This window comes from Aspergillus clavatus, genomic scaffold (assembly GCF_000002715.2).
Source record: "Aspergillus clavatus NRRL 1 1099423829796 genomic scaffold, whole genome shotgun sequence".
NCBI classification, from domain to species: Eukaryota; Fungi; Ascomycota; class Eurotiomycetes; order Eurotiales; family Aspergillaceae; genus Aspergillus; species Aspergillus clavatus.
In genome coordinates, this window is record NW_001517103.1 from 583,221 (window position 1) to 607,157 (window position 23,937).

The 23,937-nt window shown below is 53.7% G+C and overlaps 9 protein-coding genes across 9 annotated transcripts, besides 7 other annotated features; 5 read left to right on the top strand and 4 right to left on the bottom strand.

Moving 5' to 3' along the window:
- Positions 1–64: 64 nt before the first annotated feature.
- On the bottom strand, positions 65–2,159 carry ACLA_062490 (transcription factor domain-containing protein; the record flags this gene model as incomplete). Its single annotated transcript, XM_001273709.1, has 4 exons — positions 65–1,279; positions 1,333–1,838; positions 1,890–1,945; positions 2,005–2,159. 4 exons carry the CDS (start codon positions 2,157–2,159, stop codon positions 65–67), a joined length of 1,932 nt encoding a protein of 643 aa, XP_001273710.1.
- A 470-nt stretch (positions 2,160–2,629) lies between these two features.
- Positions 2,630–5,247, bottom strand: ACLA_062500 (carbohydrate binding domain protein; the record flags this gene model as incomplete). The annotated part of the gene is made up of 2 exons (XM_001273710.1): positions 2,630–4,991; positions 5,060–5,247. 2 exons carry the CDS (start codon positions 5,245–5,247, stop codon positions 2,630–2,632), a joined length of 2,550 nt encoding a protein of 849 aa, XP_001273711.1.
- Positions 3,729–4,163: a microsatellite.
- Positions 4,392–4,422: a microsatellite.
- Positions 4,441–4,556: a microsatellite.
- Positions 5,248–6,376: 1,129 nt separating the features above from the next.
- Positions 6,377–8,579, bottom strand: ACLA_062510 (putative chromatin structure remodeling complex protein RSC3; the record flags this gene model as incomplete). Its single annotated transcript, XM_001273711.1, has 4 exons — positions 6,377–6,739; positions 6,801–7,065; positions 7,123–7,540; positions 7,589–8,579. The coding sequence occupies 4 exons, from the start codon at positions 8,577–8,579 to the stop codon at positions 6,377–6,379; spliced, it is 2,037 nt and encodes a 678-aa protein (XP_001273712.1).
- Positions 8,580–8,882: 303 nt separating this feature from the next.
- Positions 8,883–8,913: a microsatellite.
- Positions 8,914–8,952: 39 nt separating this feature from the next.
- On the top strand, positions 8,953–9,241 carry ACLA_062520 (uncharacterized protein; the record flags this gene model as incomplete). The annotated part of the gene is made up of 2 exons (XM_001273712.1): positions 8,953–9,148; positions 9,213–9,241. 2 exons carry the CDS (start codon positions 8,953–8,955, stop codon positions 9,239–9,241), a joined length of 225 nt encoding a protein of 74 aa, XP_001273713.1.
- A 746-nt stretch (positions 9,242–9,987) lies between these two features.
- Positions 9,988–11,097, top strand: ACLA_062530 (alcohol dehydrogenase family protein; the record flags this gene model as incomplete). The annotated part of the gene is made up of 3 exons (XM_001273713.1): positions 9,988–10,106; positions 10,165–10,995; positions 11,049–11,097. 3 exons carry the CDS (start codon positions 9,988–9,990, stop codon positions 11,095–11,097), a joined length of 999 nt encoding a protein of 332 aa, XP_001273714.1.
- Positions 11,098–11,797: 700 nt separating this feature from the next.
- Positions 11,798–13,309, top strand: ACLA_062540 (acyl-CoA dehydrogenase family protein; the record flags this gene model as incomplete). The annotated part of the gene is made up of 3 exons (XM_001273714.1): positions 11,798–12,429; positions 12,493–13,100; positions 13,176–13,309. The coding sequence occupies 3 exons, from the start codon at positions 11,798–11,800 to the stop codon at positions 13,307–13,309; spliced, it is 1,374 nt and encodes a 457-aa protein (XP_001273715.1).
- Positions 13,113–13,135: a microsatellite.
- Positions 13,310–13,710: 401 nt separating the features above from the next.
- Positions 13,711–15,602, top strand: ACLA_062550 (multicopper oxidase; the record flags this gene model as incomplete). Its single annotated transcript, XM_001273715.1, has 5 exons — positions 13,711–14,046; positions 14,107–14,601; positions 14,667–14,884; positions 14,936–15,294; positions 15,361–15,602. 5 exons carry the CDS (start codon positions 13,711–13,713, stop codon positions 15,600–15,602), a joined length of 1,650 nt encoding a protein of 549 aa, XP_001273716.1.
- A 1,314-nt stretch (positions 15,603–16,916) lies between these two features.
- Positions 16,917–16,938: a microsatellite.
- A 1,436-nt stretch (positions 16,939–18,374) lies between these two features.
- On the bottom strand, positions 18,375–20,098 carry cbhC (putative cellobiohydrolase; the record flags this gene model as incomplete). Its single annotated transcript, XM_001273716.1, has 6 exons — positions 18,375–18,661; positions 18,745–19,140; positions 19,201–19,454; positions 19,513–19,822; positions 19,886–19,954; positions 20,020–20,098. 6 exons carry the CDS (start codon positions 20,096–20,098, stop codon positions 18,375–18,377), a joined length of 1,395 nt encoding a protein of 464 aa, XP_001273717.1.
- Positions 19,725–19,777: a microsatellite.
- Positions 20,099–22,342: 2,244 nt separating the features above from the next.
- ACLA_062570 (uncharacterized protein) lies at positions 22,343–23,704 on the top strand (the record flags this gene model as incomplete). The annotated part of the gene is made up of 2 exons (XM_001273717.1): positions 22,343–23,329; positions 23,384–23,704. The coding sequence occupies 2 exons, from the start codon at positions 22,343–22,345 to the stop codon at positions 23,702–23,704; spliced, it is 1,308 nt and encodes a 435-aa protein (XP_001273718.1).
- Between the last annotated feature and the right edge of the window lie 233 nt (positions 23,705–23,937).

Genomic DNA, 23,937 nt, shown 5'->3' on the forward strand with positions numbered 1-23,937 from the left:
ATCCTAGTTCATTATCATCGATCGATTCATTATTCATTTCATCAGCTAAATGGTCGCTATGTCATCACTGCCTCACATACAGATCGCTATTAAGCTCGGGATCAAGCCCATCCACAGATGGAAACACCCTCGCAAAGGACAAGCCCGCTTCCAGGAAAGTGTAGAAATCATCGTTCTCGCCGAAACCAAAGCCCGATGGCGCGATATCGCACTGCGACCCTGAGACCGCGTTTCTCTCCATACTTTCCGTCCCGACAGCGTCCGGAGCCGACCTACTGGACGTAGCTTCGCTTATCTTTCCTATCATCTGCTCAGCAAGGGCCGAGTTTTCTCTAAATTGGTGTAGCATGGTCAAATATCGATGGAGCTTTTGTTGGCTGGATGGATTCGATTGATGGGGCGCTGACCGGACAGCGTGGAGATGGAACTCCAGCACGGGAAGGAGAATGGCGATACTGGCCGCAGGAAGGAGACCGGTAAGGTTGAACTTATCCAGATCCTCAAAAACCAAACCGATTCTGTCGAGGATGTGCTCGTTTCCTGGGCTACTGCTGGCTCTTTTCTTGCGACTGCACACCACATACGCAGAGGCTAGATACAGCAAGAGAAGCCATGCGCGATGGACGAGGATGAATCTCTCCAGGTCCGTGGGACTCGATGATGAGGGGGATCGGTAATGAAGGGCGGGGGGTAGCTGCGTGTGCCAACTGCGTAGTTTGCAGGCAAACTCCCCGTCTGCGAGGAAAGATGCTTGGGAGGCCGCTGCGTCGTCGGATACGTCTGCTCGGCGTGGTGGGGCGGAGGTACCCTCTAGCAGCCCGGAGACCTGCTCTAGCTGGCAAAGTGCTGTCCTCTCGATGAACGCCCTCGCGTGGAACTGCTGGTACTGGATATCGCGGAGGAAGTCGTAGTGGCCGACCAAGGCCTGCACGCTGGGCGATATGGCGCCGAACTCGAAGTCCTCCATGCAGGGTTGGGGTATACTGAAATTGGCCGAAGCATTCTGAGTCGTTAATAATGGCAGCAGACTGCTCGATGACAGCCGTACGTGGTTGTGGATCGACCACCACGCCCGTTTCCACAGTCGCTGCTGGCGCGAATTATGTTTCGATGCGGTGGACATCTGATGTAGGCCGGCGGATTTGACCAGGGAGATACACATGCCCAGCCAGTGGGTAAGCTCTTTCTGGTCGCGGTGCGGCTCCGGCCAGGATACGATCAACAGGAGCGATCGAGCGACGGCGAGCCGGTCATCTTCGCACTCAAGATCCAGGAGCACCTGAGGGGTCAACCGAGCTGCCTCTTACGACAAACCCGAGCGGGGAAGCATACCTTGACTTTGCGAAAGAGGCTCTCCCGAAGCGCACTGCGGGATGGGAATCCCTCCGCACGGATATGGGATACGTCAACGAAGGCCGATGCGGCAAACATCACTGCGTGGAATAAGAGCAGACTAATCTGGTAGGAGCTGTTGGCGTCCGCGATAGCTGATAGAACCCCGTGCAGCGCCACGATAGGCATGTGGGGATGTACCCAGAGCAGATAGCTTGTTAGTAGTTCATTGCGGAGTCTGTCGCTGGGTAGATCGAACGCCCCACCGCGTCGCAGATACTCGATATCATCTCGATGCAGTCGGTCCGGAAGGCTGGCCAGATAGTTGGGCAAGTGGACAGCCGGCGGAGCGCCGATGCCGAGCAGCTGGTTGATAATGGAGATGTGGTAGTCAAGAGGGATGGTGGATAAAACGGCCGGGTTGCCGGCCATGCCATTCTTCAGACAGTATTCTCGCTCAGACTCTCGGAGCTGCGAGGCGAATATCTCCTCTGGCGTACCCGTACCTATCAGTATTTCCCACTCAACGGCTTCCACGACGCTTTCACACAACATACCAGGGCAATATGTAAGGGCGGAGGGTCGGCCAGCATTCACACTACGAGCACGCGGACTGCAACCGCAAATCAGCGACAGAATCCCGACCGGCACACCCTTCAGAACACGACTCACGGTTTGCTTCCATGCGCGTCGCAGTCGAGTTTTGCGCGCCGACAGGACGAACACGGGCCCCCGCTGACCCCAATGTAGCACCGCTGGCGCGACTTGACACAGTTCGAACAGGCTCCTGACTCCGCGGTCCTCGTACGTCTGGGGACGGAGTACATGGCGGCAAAATTGTTAGCCCTGGACGCTATTGTCAGGCTAGGCTAGAGGCTTTCGAGCTTTTCTACAAGAGCCGGTAAATCAGGTCATCGAATCGAGGACAGATGTTGTGACTTGTGACTAACTGACTACCCACATGCTGCCGCTCGGTCCTGCCTCGGCACAGGTGGTAACTTCCCGCGGGAGTGAATGCGGATCCATCTGGGACCCAGCACCGAGCATTATTGGTCGATCGGGAGAGTCTTTAAGGCAAACAGGCTTTCATTGTACCGTTCTGATTGGTTCTAGGCACAAGATCGAGCCGGGGCCCTAGGGTTGGGTACCCGCGCTTTCCGCTATCCGCAGTTCGACCCGGGGATAAAACAAGCAAAAAGGGAGAGTTTGGCTCGGAGGAATGGAGGAAATATAATAATCTCTAGTATTATAATTATCATCTCGGGCTATTTAACCAGTAGGAATACACATGATGCGTCTAGATCAAGGCCATAGCCAATGCCGACATGGCGAGAGCAGAAAGGAACGTTCCGCGGCTAACTCCCTGGGACATGCCGCTTCCAGTGAACAGCGGTGCTACAGCATCGGTTGAAGGGGAGCCATACTGAGTCGAAGGCTCGCTAGCTGCGGACTTGGTAGGAACCGATGTCTGAAGGGTAGTCGACCAGATGCCCGAGCTGAGACGAACCCCGCTGCTAGTGGTCTGGTTGGTCCAGGCACTGTGGCCATTAGGAGTGGAGCTAACTTCGGAGCTCGCTCCGCCCACGGCGGTCACGGCGGGGCCAGATGTAGTGATAGTGCTAGAAGTGGAGCTAATCTTAGGGTTCACTGCGTTTACTCCAGTAACGGCGGTTGTAGCGGCCGTGAGAGTGTACACGGTAGTACCGGCGGCAAGGGTCTCGGTTACCATGCTCGTGGTCTTCTCAGAGCCCTGGCAGTGAGTAGAAGCAGACGGGCAAGCGATCACAGCGGACGTGCGGGTGGTCAGAAGGGTCTCGGTGGTCACGGCAGGGTTTGATCCGGACGGATGCTGACCAGCCGGGAACGTGGCTTGTGGCTGCCCAGTCACCGGGCAGACGGTCGTGGACACGAGGATTGTCTCCGTTGTGACGGAAGTTGTTCGAGACGATGCCGGGCAGTTGGTCACGGTGGAGGGACAGGCAGTGATGGTCACAGTGCGCGTGCTCCAGACGGTTGACGTAGTGGATTGCGGCTTGCTTTCACCACTTCCTGGGATCGTTGCTGTTGCCGTGATTACAGGGCCTTGAGGCTGGGAAGCAGCTGCACCAGTGGGAGTCGCGGTGACAGGGCAGATTGTGGTGGAAAGCGCAATGGTCTTAGTGGTAGTATAGGTGGTCTGAGCAGAGGCGGGACAGTTGGCAACGCTGGATGGGCAAGCGGTCACCGTCACGACCTGGGTGGTAAACACCGTCGAAGTGGTGAACTGGGTCGTGCTCGGGGATTCCTGGTTTGGGGTATCGGTTTTTATCGGACCAGCGGTCACAGTCGGAGTTGCATTCTTGGTGGGTCCAGGCGCAGAGCTGGGAGTTGAAATCACACCGTCCTTGGTTGAAGCAGGAGGACTAGGCCCCGAGGAGGGTCCGGCGGAAGGCACTGAGACTGTTGGGGCGATAACCGAAGTGGGAGGAGTAGGCTCCGAGGAGATTCCGGCGGAAGGCACTGAGACTGTTGGGGCGACAGCCGAAGTGGGAGGAATAGGCCCCGAGGAGATTCCGGCGGAAGGCACCGAGACTGTCGGGGCGACAACCGAAGTGGGAGGACCCGAGGAGGGCCCGGTGGAAGGCACTGAGACTGTCGGGGTGATGACCGAAGTGGGAGGAATAGGCTCCGAGGAGGGTCCTGGGGACGGCACTGAGACTGTCGGGGTGATGACCGAAGTGGGAGGACCCGAGGAGGGTCCGGCGGAAGGCACCGAGACTGTCGGGGTGACAACCGAGGTGGGAGGGATAGGCTCCGAGGAGGGTCCGTTGGAAGGCACTGAAACTGTCGGGGTGATGGTCGAAGTGGGAGCGGGAGGAGTCGAGGATGGCCCATCATCACACTCATCGTCCCAATCGCCCCAACCATCATCCGAGCCAGGCGTGGGGGTTGCGGAAGGAGCAGCGGACGATGGCGAGATGACAGGCGACGATGTGACTACCGCCGAGGAAGACGGAATGAACGACGAGGAGGGAGAAGTGGGTACTGAAATAGGAATGGTTGAAAATGAAAGACCGCTGGACGGGGTAATCGACGGGGTAATCGATGGGGTGACCGATGGGGTGAACAAAGGAGTCGATGAAGGAGGGATAGACACCGGGCTAGATGGAACGACTGGCGAGCTGGAAGGAGTCGAAGAAGGAGTGACAGACACCGGGCTAGATGGAACGACTGGCGAGCTGGAAGTTGGGTCGACGGGCTCTGGCACAGAAACAGTCGGGGTCACGGTAGGCGAGGGTGTGAGAGTCGTGCAGGTAGGAGTACCGGTCTTGAAGAACTTCATATTATCGACTTGGACGAATATGTAACTATTACCTCCGCCTATGGTGTTGCATTGGACTCTGGCTCCCAAGAGGTGCGCGGAGACAGTGGGGATGAAAGTGGCTGTCACCGTCGTCCAAGGGGAGTCCCCCCTATTAACAGAGCCTGAGTAGTTGATAATGAAATTTTCCGCTTGCCAAGCGTCGTGGTGGAGTGTCACATAACAGGTTCTAAGAAGGTTGGCCTGGCCTGGTAGAGTCGTCGACCTCCAGTCGACAGAAAAAGTGTAAGGAACTCCTGGTTGGAGGTTGGAGACCGTCTGGGTAACCCAAGTCAATGCACTATTTCTGGGCGACGTCCTATAAAGCATGATGTGAGCATGAGATTCTTTTGGCACAACAGTAGATTGTGGAATTTCTCGGCTTACAGATGCTCCTCACCGTCGGAGCTATCGCCCGCTGTGACCACAGGGGTAGGCCCGACGATAGCCCAGTTTGTCAGACCTTGCTCAAATGATGGGTTGGAGAAGAGATTCGCGCCTGGGTTTGGAGTGCAAGTAACTTGACCCAGAGCTCCAGTGGCCAAAAGGGCCACAGCCCAAGGACGAGGACGCATTGTGATGGAAACGAGCGAACTGGATTAAACGAGTGACAGAAAGCTTTCGAGGAGAAAGAATCCCAAAAGAAACCCCAAACGACTCGCCCCAAAGTCTGACTGCCTGGAATAGTTATATTCGAGAAGAAGGAGGGGGGCGACTTGGTGGATCAGACGTTGCCGTAACCTGATCGGGATAGTTTGACGCTATTCCCGTCCACGATCTGGACTGCTGGGAATAATAGCCGACGGGGTCGCCACATTTTGCTTCCTTTTGTGCCTGGATTCCCACCCGGCCTATCGGGTGGGCCGATGCAATCAATAGCGCGCCACTTTGCCCTGGAAATATCGACGAGAGTCGAGAGTTCAAAATCTGACAAGTGACAACAAGCGAGCTTTGGTCAGGTCAGTGCATTCCAGGCTTTCCCAGCCTGATTGATCCCAATTCCAGACCTCGTGGCCTGTGGACCCGGCGTTCGCCTGCTGAGTTGTCGGTCGATCTATTGGAAAACTAATTGGCCCCGAGATCAGGCACAAAGCCTGATTTCATGTTATTATTCCTGTTGTTGTTATGATTCGCTTGGGCTGGATTTGCTTCACTCAGGTCGTCGTCGACGTGTTTTTATGGGAAGATTGCCCAATCAAATCACTCGGTTATTTCCCCCCCAAAGGCCCAATTGCTTTCCCAATTGTTCACAAGTTTGTTCAGGGCTCCAGATGGGCAGATGCCACTAGTAAATGTTGGCATTGAAAAGCTTGTTCGCCTGATCGATGTGTTTCTGGGTCATTTCTATGCTTCCCGTCGGAGAGCCGTTGGTCCTCTCTGTGCAGTTCTCGGGTCCAATGGCCCATCTCTGCCGACCCGATTGGTGTCAGTACTAAGTATTAACCCTGAGATTGATGCGATCGCAAACTCGACGATACGTGATTCAAGCCCGTCAGCTGTGGAGGTGACTCAGATTTAGACTTATCTCACGTTGGCTGACTTTTCTTTTTTTTTTTTTTTTTGTGTCTTGAGAGATCATCTAACCTTTTCGACAATAATCATTACCAGAGAAAGACCCCACGATGATTGGGAAAAGGCATGGCACGACGAAAATGTTCACTGCTGTGATGGACCTGACTATAGTGCCTACCGAACCGGCCACCCTCAACTCAAAGTTGGACGAATCTCCTGCTCCCAGTCAAAGCTCTCCAGCATGGCCATAAAATCCATATCGTCTGCCATTGGGATCCCGGCGCCCAAGGGGTCCGACAGAGGCGGCCCAGAGACAGGCGATAGGACGCGGTCGAGAACCTGCCGAATGAGCATCTGGCCGCGCAGCGCAATCTCATAATCGCCCTCATGCTGTTGAATGAAAGTGTCGGTATGGGAAATGAAGACGCTGAGTTTCTGGATAATCTCAGAGCGAGGAAATGGTGCGGAAGAGGAGGCTGGTTCCGGCTTCGGTTGTGAGCGGCGCAGGAGCTCGGTCGCGAGGGTGCCGGCGGCTGGGAGGCCGACATAACATAGCTAGACGGAGAATTAGCGGGGGCGAGTGAGACGCTGTAGAGAGTGAGTACTCGGTCCTTACATCGAGAATGGTGAACATGTGCATCTTGAGGGAGCGCATCTGCCGAGAAACCAGCTCGAGGCAACAGCTGACAATCTCGAGGGAGGTGCTGATCAACGAGTCGTGTTTCTTGCCCGTGCGTTTGGCAACAGTCTGGTAGATCAGAAAGTCCTGGTAGAGGAATTCGAGGTGCAATGACCCAAGGTCCGGGTTGTTGGCATCAGCAGTCCAATGTAGAAACGAAGGCAGGTCGGAGCGCCACTGGTGCGCTCTTTTGAGTACAGCTCTGTTGAGCGCAAGCATTAGTCACGAGGTATACGGTTGGAAACTGGAGGAGCCTTACTCGGCTTGTTGGTCCAAGTCATCGATCGGATGGGTAAGAGACAACTCAAGTATCTCCTCTCGAATGAAGCTCGAGAGTAGGACACATCGCCCTCTCGCCCCCTTGGATAGCTTCTCTTCCTTGTTCCAGCCGCGGGCGTCGAGTTTGGCCAAGGCCTGCTGTCGCACACCAGGACTAGCTATCATCTCCTCGTGACTTAGGTCCAATGGATACTGAATGTTGCAATACCGGCGGCATATGCGTGGAGGACGTCCAAGGAAGATAGCCAGATCCTTGTCAATTGCGTATGCGCCGACCAATGCTCTTTTGCGTATCTCAGATAGGAAAAAGGGGATATTGGTGTTGTCTCCCACCTGGTGGAGGCCAAGCGCAAAGATGATGGTCGTTAAGTCTCCAAGTTTCTGCCATGTTCGATAGTCTGATCTGGTCAATTCCTTATTCGAGGAGCAAAGAAGCGATAACCTACCACTAGTGCCAAATGTATGGAAGACAAAACCTGTTTGCTGGAGCGTGGCCCAGCAAAGAGGGTCACCGATTGTCCCAGATTTATCACAAAATTGTAGGCAAATATCGCTTGCTGCCATCGCGATGCGACGGAGTCCCTTTCTATCTTTTCCGGGCATGCCTTCAGTTTGGAAGACGGGGTCGTCATGGGGAATCTGGTAGACGGCATAACCCATCGAGGAAAGCAAGAGGGAGAGCGTATCCCATCGAGCAGCAACCATAGATATGTACTCGGACAGGGTCATGGACGCATGCACCACAATTTCCGTCGCTGTATTCTGGAAGACAAACCTCGCTAGCTCCAGCAGACAGGGATATTTGTCTTCCACCCCTTCCGTCGCATTTCGGTATACTTCGCGAATTGTCTTGAACATCGCCCGGAAGAGCTGGGGCCCAAAGATAACACCTTCCCACACAGCGATCCGCTTCTCCATGATTTCCTCAAACAACGGCAAATGCTCTAGCAGCATCAGCACCTGCGCCCCAAGCTCCATCTGCCCTGAATCAACACTCGCAGCACTCGATCCGGCCCCGTCTTCGCGCGGCTCAAGCTCGACTGCGTGCCGCATGGCGTAGTCCAGCACCCCTGCATACCCCGTAACGGTGTCCGAGTAGCTCGTGAGGCCCAGAAAGCCTGGATTAGCGGAAGGCCGCTTCTCCCAGGCCTGCGACTCGCCGATCGTCAGCGTATGAGACGGAGACGCCGCGACAGACACGTCACCCACAGCCGGAGAGACACTCTGACTGGTGCTCAACTTCTGCCTGGGCTTACGGATTGCTGCTGCCTTGACTTCGCGGAATTTCGTCAGGGGTGCAGGATGGTAGAGACACATGTCCGCGCGACCACGGCGGATGCAGCGATTACAGATCGGAGTGGAATGGTCGCAGCGGAGTTTGGATTTGCGACATGGCTCGCAGGAGGGGAGCTGGCCGTTGCGGCGGGTGGTCGCCATGCTGATTTGGTGGGGAAATTTGATGAACAGGGGATGAGTCGGGGGATATTGTGTGATGTTTGAGAGACGGTGAAGAGAGAGAGAGAGAGAGAAAGTGAAGAGCATCGGAGTTGGTGATGAAGGTCGGACTAGCTCGCTGATAACGAACTCCGCAGGCAGACGTGAAGACGGCGACGGCTTCAACTCCGAAGTCCGATCTGCATTTCAGACAGAGCACAGAAACGTCGATGCCTGCGAACAGTGAATTTGTCTACCTGGGCCTCTCTGATATAAAGATGGCCTGTCTCCGGGGCAGTCAGAATACAAGAGTCTATCCAAGAGTCTATCCAAGAGTCAGAAAGAAAGTGAAACCCAGCAGTCAGTCCTCATCATCATGCCTTTCAAAATCTCAAACCCCTTCAAGTCTTCGAAATGCCAGACCCAACCGCCAGAAAAAACCTCAAAGTCGATGAAAGGTGATTCGGCTTCCGTGCTGAGCGATGCTGCTACGCTTGTCCCGGACAAGAATCAACCGTCGGATGTGTCTCGAGAGTCTGACAGAGGACTTGACTTCAATTCTGTGCGATACGGTAAGGGACTCCTCGAACAACCCCACAACCTTGATGAAGATTCGTATGCTAACAATATTTGAAGCACCGATGGGAATGTTGACTCGCACCTGAGTTGGAAAGATTGTCAGTCAGCAATGGATGGATGGTGCTCGGAGTTCATGGGATGGGTTGGCAGTTATGATTAATGATTTCTCTCTGGATGTGAAGATATACTTGTGTCCAGCAGATGGAGGACATGATAAATAATGATAATAAATTGATTGCGCTTTTTGCACAAATGAGTATTACTTCGGGGCATGAAAGATCTTTCAAGTATTATTGCTGATTTTACTAGTAGAGAGGAAGCATGGTCTATCCGTTGTCGTCGAACAAGTCCCCCCTGAACGGCCGCATATACTCCAGTGAACGATCTTTATAGTAGCATATGAGGGAGAAGCACTCAAGGAAGCTGCTCGTGGCGTCCTTTAATGTTCAACTGTGAAGATTCAGCCACGTTAGTCCAGCCATAGGAGGGTCGCTCGACCTGATGCTTCTACCAACGAAGCCTATGTTAGTTTGATGCACTCAAAGTGGATCCTATACTAGTCACTGCGATGAACACTCCCAAGGTTTCCTCAATCAGGTTGTTGGTAGTGGTACTGCTGCACTGACCGGATGGACTCATGCTAGCATAGTGCTTAGTAGCAGCGACTCGGCGTGGCGCCACAGTGGACGGCATTTTGCAGCTCGGCCGAGGTTGCCTCACAACGCGGGGTTGACGATCTTCATAAGGTGCCAAAATATCTTTGCAGACCTCTTTCATAGTTGCTTTCTATACTATCCCAACTCAAACAAGGACTCAAGAAAACAAGCACAACATGCAGGCAGTCGTATTCAAAGGCCCACTGCAGGTCACTCTGGAAAAGCGTCCCATCCCGCAAATCCAGGACCCAACCGATGCAATTATCAGGGTCCGGTACACGGCGCTGTGTGGCAGGTATCTGGCCCTTATAAATTCCATGAGAATGATCTACATACTAAACACTCCTTCCCAGCGAACTGCATGTCTTCCGCGGCCACCAGCCCTCCAGCACCGACTTCATCATGGGCCACGAATTCACCGGCGAAGTCGTCGAGACCGGCGCGCAGGTCCAGAGATTCAAGCCAGGCGACCGCGTCATCTCCCCCTTTACCGTCAGCTGCGGGGAATGCTTCTACTGCACACAGGGGTGTTCGTCGCGCTGCGCCAAGGGGAAGCTATACGGGTCCGCCGTGCTGGATGGCGCACAGGCGGATTACGTGCGTGTGCCACTGGCCGACGCGACTCTCGTCGGGGCACCGGCGGGCGTGGACGAAAAGAAACTGGTGCTGATGGCGGATATTCTGCCGACGGGGTACTTTGCGGCGAGGAATGCGTTCCGAGGGATGGACGGGACGGATGTGCGCGAGAGTACGGTGGTGCTATTCGGGTGTGGGCCAGTCGGACTGTGTGCGCTTGTTAGCGCGCTGGAGTTCCGTCCGAAGAACCTGATTGCGGTAGATAGTGTTCCCTCCAGGCTTGAGACGGCGCGGAGCTTGGGTGCGGAGGCGTGGAATTTCCAGACCGACGCAGATGGGCTGAGGAAGCGAGTGCTTGAGCTGACGGACGGGCGAGGTGCCGACGTGGCGATCGAGGTGGTCGGGCATAGCAGCGCTCTACGGATGGCGTTTGACCTGTTAAGGCCATGGGGACGGATTTCGAGTGTGGGAGTGCATAACGGGGAGATACCCTGGACCGGGAATGAGGCGTATGGGAAGAATCTGCAGATTCAGATGGGCCGATGCCCCGTTCGAAGTATCTTTGAAGATGCTTTGCAGTTGCTGGTGCAGAAACAGGACTCATTAGAGTGAGTTATTACTTCACGGTGCTCCTTGAGCGCGGCTGATGATATACATTCAGGTTCATGACGGCGGACATTCGCCCACTGTCCCAGGCAATCGCAGCGTAAGTCGTTCGGATCTCTCATTGAATCATGCTGATCGTCTAGGTACGACGACTTTAACCAAATGAAAACGCAAAAGGTGATATTCGAAGCCGGAAAATAAAGGTGGTTGACTAGTTTTGACAGAAATTGCCTGCTGAGGTATTGATGCATAAGAAACGCTATTGCCAGTTCCAACAAGGCCCTTTTCCATGGGGTTATCCAGACCAACAGCAGGGTCATAATTGGGCTGGATTCGACAGCTTGAGCGAAGTCAGTGCTGATTCTCAAAGGAGCTCAAGTGTCTCGCCTTAGCCAACTGTTGCCCGATAGTCTCATAGTCCATCATTAGTGTATGTATGCAGAATATTGCCATTGCGAGACTATGAGAACAACCTATACCCACAGTCCAAGTTCAAGGCTAGGAACCATTCATTTTCGCCATAGCATTCTCTGAGACAATCCTAAACCTGGTATAGTCAGGAGTATATAAATTAAACCCACCTGTATCTATATCAAAAAAGAGGACCAGCAGATCTACAATGAAAGAGACAAACCTCGGCCTCGGCTGCATGAGAAATGCGGGGGAACAAAAGCAGCCACTCCAACGAATGTTCTGCAGATCCGTCGATATCAACCTCAATATCTATCTCGTCGCATCACTCGACCTAATCTTCAAGACCCTCAATCTCAATTCATAATCACAACGAGGAAGAATATCTTAGCCATGGCGGACGTCTCCCCTAACCCAATCCCCTTCTCCGAGCCTCCTTATCTACGGGGTCTCCCATCCCCATACTACACCGCCAGTCATCGCCAGTTCCAAAAAGCCTGCCGCAAGTTCATGTGGGAGCATCTCCTCAGCCATGCAATGGAATGGGAGAAGCAGGGCACCGTCCCGGCACATGTCTTCACGGATTTCTGCAAGCATCACATGCTGCTGCCGAACCTCCCCGCCCCGCTGCCGATAGCATGGCTGAAGAGACTGGGGATCCACGACATCCTCGGGGTCAAAGTCGAGGAGTGGGATTATCTACACACGGGCATCTACTGCGACGAGGTAGGCCAGGTCCCGGAACCAGAATGCACGAAAGCTGACATGGCACAGTTGGGCCGGTCGGGTCTGGCGGGACCCGGGGCGTCGTTGAACGCCGGGTTTGCCTTCGGGATCCCCCCGATCCTCAAGTATGGAAGCGAGGAGCTGCAGGAGCGCGTGCTTCCGGAGCTTCTCACGGGGAAGAAGCGCGCGTGCATTGCCATCACGGAGCCGGAGGCTGGTAGCGATGTTGCGAACATTACAACGACGGCGACCAAAAGCCCCGATGGGAAGTACTACATCATCAACGGGACAAAGAAATGGTATTTATCCTAGAGAAGATCCAGCAGGCTGAGGTCTACTGCAGCAAATTCTAACGCTACCAGGATCACCAACGGCATCTGGTCCGACTACACGACCATGGCCGTCCGCACCGGCGGGCCCGGGGCAGCCGGTCTCTCCGTCATCCTGGTCCCCCTCAAGGGCCACCCGGGCGTAACCATGCGTCGTCTCAAGGTCTCCGGCCAGCTCACCGGCGGCACGACCTACATCGAACTGGATGACGTGCAGGTGCCCGTGGGCAACCTGATCGGGCGCGAAGGCGAGGGCATGCGCATCATCATGACCAACTTCAACCACGAGCGCCTGACGATCGCGGTGGGTGTGACGCGACAGGCACGGGTGGCCCTTGCCTCGGCGGTGCAGTACACGATGAAGCGCGAGGCGTTCGGCAAGACGCTCATGGATCAGCCGGTGGTGCGGCATCGGCTGGCCAAGGCCGGAGCGGAGCTCGAGACGATGTGGGCGTGGGTGGAGCAGATCCTCTACCAGCTGTGCCATCTGAGCAAAGAGGAGGCTGATACGCAGCTGGGAGGGATCACGGCACTGGCCAAGGCGAAGGCGGCCATGGTGTTGAATGAATGCGCGCAGTGTGCGGTGCTGTTGTTTGGGGGCGCTGGGTTCACGGCGAGTGGGCAGGGCGAGTTGGTAGAGGGTAAGTGCTTTTTCCTCCTCCTCCTCCTCCTCCTCAATGACGGTTGTGGAATCTAATGCTTGATCATTAATTTAGCCATCCTGCGTGATGTTCCTGGCGCGCGAATTCCTGGAGGTTCTGAAGATGTTCTCCTTGACCTGGCGGTGCGCCAACTGGTCAAGATCTACCAAGTGGGGGAGAAGAAACTGGCGCAGCAGGCGAAGATGTGAAGGAGGTTCGAACGACTAGAACTGCCTTTTAGAAATTCGGTAGATGGTCGATAATCGCTAGTTGGAGAGCTGGACCTGTGTTTAATGCTTTGAATATCGATGACTCCATCTGTAGCTATCCCAATCCGGGGCAAAAAAGGGGAGGCTGGTGCTGCGTGTCACCGTCGTGGCATGATCCGTACTAATCTCCGAGCGTCTCTCTCACTCTCCAACTGTGAATTTCTCCTGTTTCTACTCTGTAGTATCTCTCTATACCCTTAGAACTTTGGACTTACGAGACCATTCGATGTTAGATTTGCAAACCTCCACCAACGCATCCGTGTTGTTATATTCGACATGCACATGTAGGTGAACAAGGCTGCGGTGCTCATTTTCCACCTCCAAATCGCTGTCGATCCGAGATGTTCCGCCTCTGCCATCTCCTCCTCCTCTTCCTGCTACGCACCGTCCTGTGCGCTACACTCACCTACGACTTCAACATCACCTGGGTGCGGTCCAATCCCGATGGCGCCTACGAGAGACCTACCATTGGCATCAACGGCCAGTGGCCGCTCCCCGCCATCACGGCTCATGTCGGCGACCGCATCGTCGTCAACGTCTGGAACCAGCTGGGCAACCAGTCGACCTCGCTGCATTTCCACGGCCTCTTCATGAAGGGAAGCCCGCATATGGATGGCCCGGAGCAGGTGACCCAATGCGCCATTCCCCCAGGGTCGCAATTCGTGTACAACTTCACCGTAAGGCCGAACCTGCTCACCTCGCTATTCATCTTGTATAACTAGATTCATTGCTTGTAGGTTGAACAACCGGGTACATACTGGTACCATTCACATACCCAGTCCCAGTACCCGGACGGGCTCCGCGGGCCGCTGATCATCCATGACGACGCCTCGCCCTTCCACGACCAGTACGACGAGGAGCTGACGCTGACCATTTCGGACTGGTACCACGACCCCATGGCTGACTTGCTGCCCGGGTATATGAAAAAAGGCAGCCGCATGGCGCGCGAGCCCTTCCCCAACGCGAATCTGCTGAACGACTCGCAGCATGTGCGGATCGATGTGCAGCCGGGTAAGACGTACCTGATCCATCTGATCAACATGGGCGCGTTCATGGGTCAGTACTTCTGGATCGAGGGCCATGAGATGACCATCGTCGAGGTCGACGGAGTGTACACCCGACCGACGGTCGCAGAGAATGTGTACCTGGCGACGGGCCAGCGGTATGCGGTCTTGTTGACGACGAAGGAAGGTCGCGACGCGAACTATCCCATGGTCGCGAGCATGGATCCGGTAGGTTGATCCTTGACGATTGGAAAGGGGGACTTACACTGATACGGCTGTTGGACTGGTGACAGTTGTCGATTTTGGGTCACGGCAAGACAATGAGGTCCGTGACGGGATGGTTAGTGTACGATTCCAACAGTCCCATGCCGCCGCCAGAGCGAGTGGACTGGTACGAGGCCATCGACGATATGTCGCTGGTGCCGTACGACAGCGCGCCCCTGCTGCTTGAGCCCAGCCATCAGATCACGCTGGACATGAACATGCATAGATTACAGGACGGCGTGATGCAGTATGCCTCCCTTCCAGTCAATCAAAGACAAACACACACTGACGGGTGCAGCTGGCTCTTGAACGACATCAGCTACGCGGCCCCGAAAAGGCCAACGCTATACACCGCCATGACCAGCGGCGAGGCCGCACTCGAAGATGTGTCGACGTACGAGCGATCAACGAACCCATTCATCCTAGACGAAGGCGCTGTCGTTGAGATCATCGTCAACAACAAGCACATGGGCCGCCACCCGTTCCATCTCCACGGACACAGCTTCCAAGCCGTTTATCGATCCAATCACTGGGCGGGATCGTTCGCAGAGAGTAATGTGACCGAGGCGGATTTCCTTGCCGTGCCCCTCCGCCGCGATACGTTGACTGTGAACCCGGGCGGGAGCATGGTGATTCGATTCCGAGCCGATAACCCAGGTAAGCCGAGTCGTTCGCTGATAAGAGCCCCTTTCTGAGCGCCTGGCTGATTGGGGTCCATTGCAGGGGTGTGGATCTTCCACTGCCATATGGAATGGCATGCCCACTCGGGACTCATTGCCACTATGATCGAGGCGCCGCTCGCTCTGCAGTCCCTGGGAATTCCCACCGACCATATCGACGCGTGTGCTGCAGGCGGCATATCCCTCAACGGAACCATGCCCATCCAGCCCGTGGCAGATGCCGATGCACATAGTGAGGAAGACAAGCCAGCAGAGGTGACGCCGATGGACGGCCCTAAAGAGTAAGAGAAGACAACCGAACGCTTGACACAAAACACTAACTGTCGACCAGATTGGACGCCGTACAGCTTTCTGTCCTCGGCACCTACTCTGTGCTCCTCATTCTGGTTTCTGTAATCGTTATTTGGTACGTGATCACGAGATCCGACACGCCGAAGACGAAAGGCTACACCCGTGTAACTGGGGATCAGTCAACCGAACCAATTGATCTCCGACGATGTTGATCAAGAAAGTCGGCAAGAAGAGGAGTTTCGATGCTTCCCAGGTGTATGTGGCATATGAATTGTGGTAAAGAGCATCCGAGGAAATCCGACCTCGAGGGCTCAATCCGGGCTTCAAGACCACCGCCGTTCTGCAACCGACCACGTCTCAAGGCCCGGAGCCATTGTGAGCATCCTGCCTGTTGTATAGTCTCCATCATCCTTCATACCATTGTCGAAGACACCCAAGACGACCACCACATCCTCCATTGAAAGGGCGCATCAGCTGGAAACATTGACTCGCTTGAAGGCCCGCATAACAAACCCGCACAAAAGACCCGGCTCACCCGTCAACGTTGAATGCCGCATGCTCGATCCTGTCCCTGCGGGTTAATATCAGAAGGAGAGAAAAGAAAGGAACCAGACTGCACGATGTCATGAGACAGAGTTATCATTTCAGTGTCAATTAACCCAACACAAATGCAAAACAAGCAACCCAGCAGATAAGAAGAGCTTTCAAACCCCCAACCAGGGAAATACCACAAGGGAATCAAGAGAGACCAAAAAACTAAAAATAAAATAAAATAAAGAAAACGACCAGCTCAACATCCGCAACACAAGCATTCGACACAATCAATACAGCACTCGCAGGCCTCCTCGCACAGGAAGCAACAGCACATGGCCATTAAACTAGGACGGGTCAGTCATGGTTGTGTTGGGGGATAGGGGGTTTATCCGGCAGACGCACCAGGCGGTCAGACATCCACGGTCTTTCTTTTCTTCGGGAGGAGGTGGTTGTTGGTATTGCATCTGGGAGGGTCAGTTGGGCTGGTCTTGGTCTGTTGGGATGTATAGCTGAGAAGATCGAGGAGCAGTCATACCGGAGGTGGATATGGCTGGGGGGGTGGGTATTGTCCCTGAGGGGGAGGATAACTATTGAAGATCTGGTCAGTACGGAATTGAATTGGAGAAAAAGAAGGATCATTTCCCAAGAGAGAAGCGACATACTATCCCTGAGGAGGAGGAGGTCCTTGCTGAGGATAAGACATGGCGGATGGTAGGTATACAAATGACGCTGACGGAACCGACGCAACGACTTCACGTTCAGAAATCCAGAGAAAAAAATAAAAATAAAAATAAAATAAGACGAGGAATAGCAGATAGAGAGCAGATAGATATAAGGACTGGATAACTCTAGAGCAAGGGGAGCAGGCAGAAGAAATATTTCTTTCACGCGCACCCCCCGAGCATTGTCCACCGTCCAGTCCTCCAACTGCAGATGCCACGCCCTGGTCGTTCTTGGCCCTGTAGTACAATTCAGGGATCCACCGCAGCGCTCAAATGAACCGGAGAGAAATGAGATTTGTCGATCAAAAACACACACTCTTGCAAGTTGCGGCCTTGCCGCCTACAGCCCTGCGTGTCTCTTCCAGCACGCTGAAGGCTGAAGCATTCCCCCCCTTCTAGGCACCAGGAGAGCCCTGCCGTCAGTCTCACTAGGCGTATCGCTCACATCCATTATCCATACCCCGTTAAACCCTCCCCTCCGTCGGATCACTCTCACTTGCTATGTCTCTGCCAATCTTGCCGGATCTCAAGCGCCAAGGACCATAATCACAGCATTAGCAGAACGCGATTACCCGCCAAGAGGCCCCAAGAGGAAATAGATGGAACTGTTCTTCCCTTTAGGGCTGACACTAGCCACACCGGGTCCATAGCGACAGCCCAATGGGCAATGCGGCAGCGGTAAGGCGCTCTCCACCGCTGTCTCGTCCCCAGTGGAAAGAATTGTGCTGCCTAATGTTGGGGAGTTGGGAATTGTGACCCCTGCTGCATTAGCCACATGCTGTTCGAGTAATAGATGCGAATTGGTGGTTTATCTTGGGGCGGATTTACTCCGAATCCGAATGTGTTTGTGCAGTGCATTGGGCAGGAGATGTTTTGGATGGTTTCATTGGAGCCTTTAGAATCGTACAACTACGGAGTAATTAGATTGGAATACTCCAGGGCAGAAATCGAGGGAGCACTTTTATCAAACCAACTATCAAAATTCAAGAAGTTTAAGCCGAGGACTCGATTTATGAGGCTTCTGTGGCGCTTGAGCATGGAACAGAGCTATGCACGACTTTGACACATCACTCGTTTCAGCAGTTGGAAGGATCCAAGTCGTTAGTCTGTATGGCCCCAATGATACCTACAAGTATTAGTATCTGAGTCTGTGACTATCAATCAATTGTCAATCCTGCAGCATACCTTCAATTACTTCGAATGGACCAATAACAAGACAAAGAGGGATGAAGACTAAAAGGTAAAAATAGACGGACTAGGTGCATGATGACATACATTATTTACATTCTCTCAGGTATCATACTGGCCGATAATAGTTACAAGGCGAGTTTGTGTCGAATTGATTGTCTAGCAATCCTAAGATGATTATTTCAAGTCTCTTCATTATACAACTATTATTATGTCATTTTGGTCACTCAGAGACACACAGTGAGAAAGAATGCTTATTATCACAGATTGCATCTAGTCAAACAGTTGACCTTATCCACCACGTCCCACCCCCGCAACTCACTTAGAAAGCAGGGTTTGCGTTGGTCAGGAGCTGCTCAAAGTAAGCCTGGAACCACTGGCCAGCCTCAGGAGCAGGCTTGAGAGCATCGGTGTAGCCGCAGTGAGCGTCATAGCGGGCGGCAGTGGTGTCAGAGGTACCGTCGCTCTCCGCGCCGGGCTTGACCCAGACGAAGGCATCGAGGAGATCATCGCCGGTCTCAGAGGAAGGACGGATACCGAAGCCAGTGCCGATCACATTGCACCAGTCCCCCTGAGCCTGCTGCTTGGTAGGCTGGACACCATTGCGGCCTGATTCCCCGATCGGTTAGTGAGAGGTCCACCACGCAGAGAAGAGGGGGGGGGGGGGGGGGGAAATGGCCTGTCTCGCTTACCAGTATCCATGATGAAGCGGGCGTCCCAGCCAGCGGCCTTGAGCAAGGGATACAGGGCGTGGATGTAGCGCTTCTCATCGCAGTTCTTGTTGCCCTGGGTGTACGAGGGGCAGGTATCGATGGTCCAGGCGTTGTAGTTGGCGACGTTGACGGCAAGACCACGGAGGGCGGCGGGGGCATCGGCGTCCTTGTAGACCTTGGCGTACATCTCGGCGGCAGGGCCGATGTTGGCGTCCCAGCCGAGCCAGCCACCGTGGCCGGCATCAATGTACATGGCGACGTTGGGAAGGTTGAGCTGCTTCAGAGCGTAGTTGATGCACTCGAGATAGGCATCCTTGGCGCCAGAGCATTTGGCAACGTTGATGTTGGTGATCAGGTTGGCCAAGCTGTCGGGTTCTATGTAATGTCAGACGAGTGTCCTGGAAACTGTAAAGAAACAAGAATTGGACGGCGTACCAATAACCAGGATGGTGTGCACATCAGGGTACTTCAGCAGCTGAGCGCGGATGGCATCGATGTACGCCTTGTACTTGGCAATACCACCGTCGGCGATGGCATACTCGCCGTTACTGGCCAGAGCAGCGCAATCACGGTCAGGCAGATCATAGACAACGAAGATACCGGCAACGGGAGGGTTGGCGCCGGCCTTGTTCTTAGCCCGGATGTTCTCGAGGTAGGTTCCCATGGTGGGCACCTTGGCGGCAACATCACTAACGCTCATCAGATTTTCATCCCTGGTCAAGATATGCGGAGGAATCAGGGACATACAGCCAGACGAAAGAAGGAACATCAGCGACAGCGCTGGCCTTGACGGCAAGGGCGCCAGTCATGGAGGGAATGGCCAGGGTGTGGACCTCGGATGAGTAGTAGGGGTTGGCATATTGCTGGTATCCGCTGAAGGGATTGCCGGAGGGGCTGCCAGTGACGGTAGGGCCGGCCGAAGTCGAGGTCTTAGTGGTGGTGCTGGAAGAACCTCCGCCGGTGCTCGTGGTGGAGCTCGTGGTGGTCGTGGTGGTGCCCTTGGAGGTGGTGGACAGAGTTGTCGCAGTCGTGGCTCCGGGGAGACACTGGGCGTAGTCTGAATCATCATCAGTCTCAATAATCTTGAAATGAGAAGGCAAGTCACAGTGACGGAACATACAAGCATTCTGAGTGCTGCAGACACCGCCAGCGACACAGTCGGTCGCCCCGGACCAACCGGCACCACCACCTAGAAAGAGGTCAGTCCCCGTATACTAGCAAGAGGGGTGATTTTCCTATCCGGAGAAGACATACACTGTCCCCACATCGTCTGCTGGGCCTGCACGGTAGGCAGCAGCAGCGACAGCGCGAGAGAAGGGGCGAAGTTCTTCATCTTGCCGGAGTATGTATATCGACGAGAGACTCGCAAGGGGATGACTGGATGAGGATAGAACAAAGACAATCAACCACAACGAAGCGAGACGAGGCCTTTTATATCTTTCCTCCTTCATACTTTTGACGGCAGCGCTCCCTGGTTTTCCGAAGAGGGAAATGGGCTCCAGAGTCCGGGGAACCAATAGTCACCTGTCGTGAATTGAGGTCATTTCGCCTCAATCCAGAATCCGGAGAAGCAAAGCCGAAGCGCGCATCACTCAATGACCCAGCCGTGCCAGTCTAACTCATCCCAGTGTGGTATTGTGGTGGCCAATATCCCCAAACAGGCAATGGCTTCATCGGCATTTCCAATTCTTCTTCTTCACTTACTTCAACCAGGACTCCTTGTTCATTTCCTGCTGAAACAGTTCCGTTCCTGCTTTTACCCGATGACAGTGCCAATCACGGTTCTTGTGTGCAGCCACAGCAGGGCATCCCGCTGGCTGCCATTTGTGGGGTAGCCAGATTGAACCAAATTAACCATATTAACCTTGTGCTCACCACAGACGCGGAGGAGAGTTTCTGGCAGCCCTTTCGATGCTTAGCTTGATCCCTTCCCCGCTTCTTCAGTGCCGTCAGCCTGTCTAAGTCTCTTGCAGAGCATACAGGGGGTCAGGGATATCTCCAGGTTTCCTAGGGCATAATTGCCGACGACGCGGTTCTGCAGTCGCCGGTTCTACGGCCCGGCTTGCCAGACACTACGCATCCCAGGGGAGTAGGCTGTCTGTATGAAACACCCATGATGTATCTGAATAGCTTCAGCCACGAAAAGATGGATCAAGTCCATAAACTCTGGGATTTGTTGCCGTTGGGTGTGTGTAGCTGGGGGTCGCGGTCCTCAAGCGGCCTCCTCTCATGATGTTAAGTTTGTGCCGGCTCCAGACTTGGTGACAAAACTAGAGAAAACAAAATGCCTCATCTCATCACTTTCTGCAGTGCAACTGCCGACCGTTTTCCGTGCCTGAAGGGCGCTAGCGCAGGGAGGTCCAGTTGGCTTTTATATTAACAATTTAACTCAACCAACAGGCAAAGAACGTATCTCAGCCTCCCGGATCCTGTCTGGATACGGTGTCCATTTCGGGATATGTCTGGATCCTCGTCCTCTCCAAGCGAGATTACTAGAGTCTGGAGGTCATAAGACATCGAGGCCGTTCAATTGGGCATGACTTGGCCGAATGTTACTCTTCACCTCGATATCGGACAAGGACGCTCCACTGGTACTTGTAGAAATGGCAACTGAGGTCTTTTCTCAGGATTGTCTCTATCTATATTTGAGGAGCTCTGTGAGGATATATATATGTTGAACAAGTGTCAGGAGATGAGCATTGACTGGGGAATTCCAACCCCACCAAGATCTCCAGCCAATGCTTTTAATGTTTAGTTTCAGAGTACGTTGATCCTTTGCTTACTAGTAGTAACTCGATTTTGTTATTTCTCCCCGGATCTCCTGGTGATGAGACATATTGTTCAGAAGATCGAGGGAAACTGTCAACTGGCAACCCCTGAATGAACCCTCGGGATATTGATCGGCCAATGACAACGATGAGAATAAATGGATGCATTAACCAAAAGAAAGACCACCTGTGATAGGCTTGTTTCAAATGTCCAATGTCATCCACTTCAGGGGAATTTCCAGAGACAGCGCCTAAAATAGTCTGCCCAATGTCCAAAGTGATAGACAGGAGACAGACCAGACCAGTGTCTCTGTGTCTCAAGGATGAGAACTGCACCAGCCCATAGATTTGGATATTAGAATGAAAAGCAGCATAGATATAAGAGTCTGCAAATCCACTATATTTATATATTTTTATTTATATCTATACTTATAGGGACTCTAATCCACTCTGAGGCTGGATGGCCGGATTGGTCTCGTCTTGCTGACTCATTCTGTTGGATGTTTTCAAACCTCGAACATTGAGTCAAAAGCACAGTTTCAGCGTCGATCGACCATTCTCTTGGTCTATTCCCCTCTCATAAGGCGATCAAATGAGAGAGATCATCAGACTAGATTCAACTGTCTAGAAGCTACTACTGCGTAACTGCTAACCACCGCAGACAAGCTCTGCTGGGGATCCTCACGGCGCCCCACCGGCCGCTCTCCTTTTTATTTCCTCCGGATCCTCGGATTTCTTCCATCAATCATTATTATTTATTTATCTAACGATCGGTCAATCTATTCAATGATATGGACCCGACCGACAAAATGCAACCCGATAGCTACATCGCTCCGGACCTGACCCGTCCGGATCTTCTGGTGCTGCACACGCTGCTGTCCGATGTCCAGACACCACAGTCTCAGCGGTCTCCCGACCCGAAGCCGGCTGATCCGCCGAGCGCCTCTGAAAAGATCCCATCATCGCCCTCCAAGACCGTCACAGACCAGCTAGAAGCCTTCAACAATCCTCAGCATGTAGACTTTGAACCCACCGTGACCATGACGTGGGACACTCCCGTTCTCCAGACCAAACTTCCGTCAATCCTCACCCAATGGCTGCTCCAACCGTATATTCGCCTGGGCCGGCGAGTCGTTCGGGTGGAAACCGACGTCGTGATGTTAACTCACCTTCTCTTGTACTTCGGCACCTCGGTCCCCAGTGCCTTCTATCTCTATCAACACTTTACCTGGCTCCATGGCGTGCTGCATTGGGTCATGCAGTCGTACTATGTCGGCAGCTACACCCTCATGATGCACCAGCACATCCACATGGGCGGCATCCTCGCCCGGCCCTTCTGGCTGTTTGACTCACTGTTTCCGTATATCACCAACCCGCTCATGGGCCACACCTGGAACTCTTATTACTACCATCATGTCAAGCATCATCACGTCGAGGGCAATGGGCCCGGCGATCTCTCTTCGACGGTGCGTTACCAGCGCGATGAACTCTCCGACTTCCTCTGCTACGTGGGCCGGTTTGTCTTCTTTGTATGGTTCGAACTGCCGCGCTATTTCTTCCAGAAGGGCCAGTTTGTCCACGGACTCAAGGCAGGTTTCTGGGAGATCGGCAACTATCTCTTCATCTACGCCATGTATCGCTTTGTGGACCCCCGCGCGACCCTCTTCGTCTTTATCCTACCACTGGCCCTGCTCAGACTGGGATTGATGATCGGGAACTGGGGACAACATGCCTTTGTCGATGAGACAGACCCCAACTCGGACTTCCGGTCGAGTATCACCCTGATTGATGTTCCGGTATGAGCCCTTCTCTGTGAGACTTTCCGATCGAAAATAGTAACAACTACCTAGAGTAACCGGTTCTGCTTCAATGACGGCTACCACACCTCGCACCATCTGAACCCCCGCCGTCACTGGCGGGAGCACCCCGTGGCCTTTCTCAAGCAGAAGGATCGCTACGCCAGCGAGCATGCGCTCGTCTTTCGTAACATTGACTATTTGATGATTACCTACCGTCTCATCCGGAAGGACTATGTGCATCTGGCCCGATGCTTGGTGCCAATGGGAGACCAGATCCCGATGTCGCTGGAAGAGCGCGCGGCCATGCTGCAGACTAAGACGAGGAGATTCACCGAGGAGGAAATTCCGAAGAAATTCGGCCTCAGCGGGTGAAATGCTGAAGTTCCACCAGACGATGCAGCTGTCGTTGGCATGATACCGGCCAGCATTTGTCGAGGTCCCAAAGTGTTCATATAAAATCATGCCCGATAGACTTACATACCGTACTGTATACATTTTTTTGCCGGGGAAAATCTCTCTCTTGGATATCAGAAAAGTCATGATCGACAGACTGGTTAGGAGCATAAGATTGAAGAAATCATTCTGAGATCTAAGAACTATTCCAA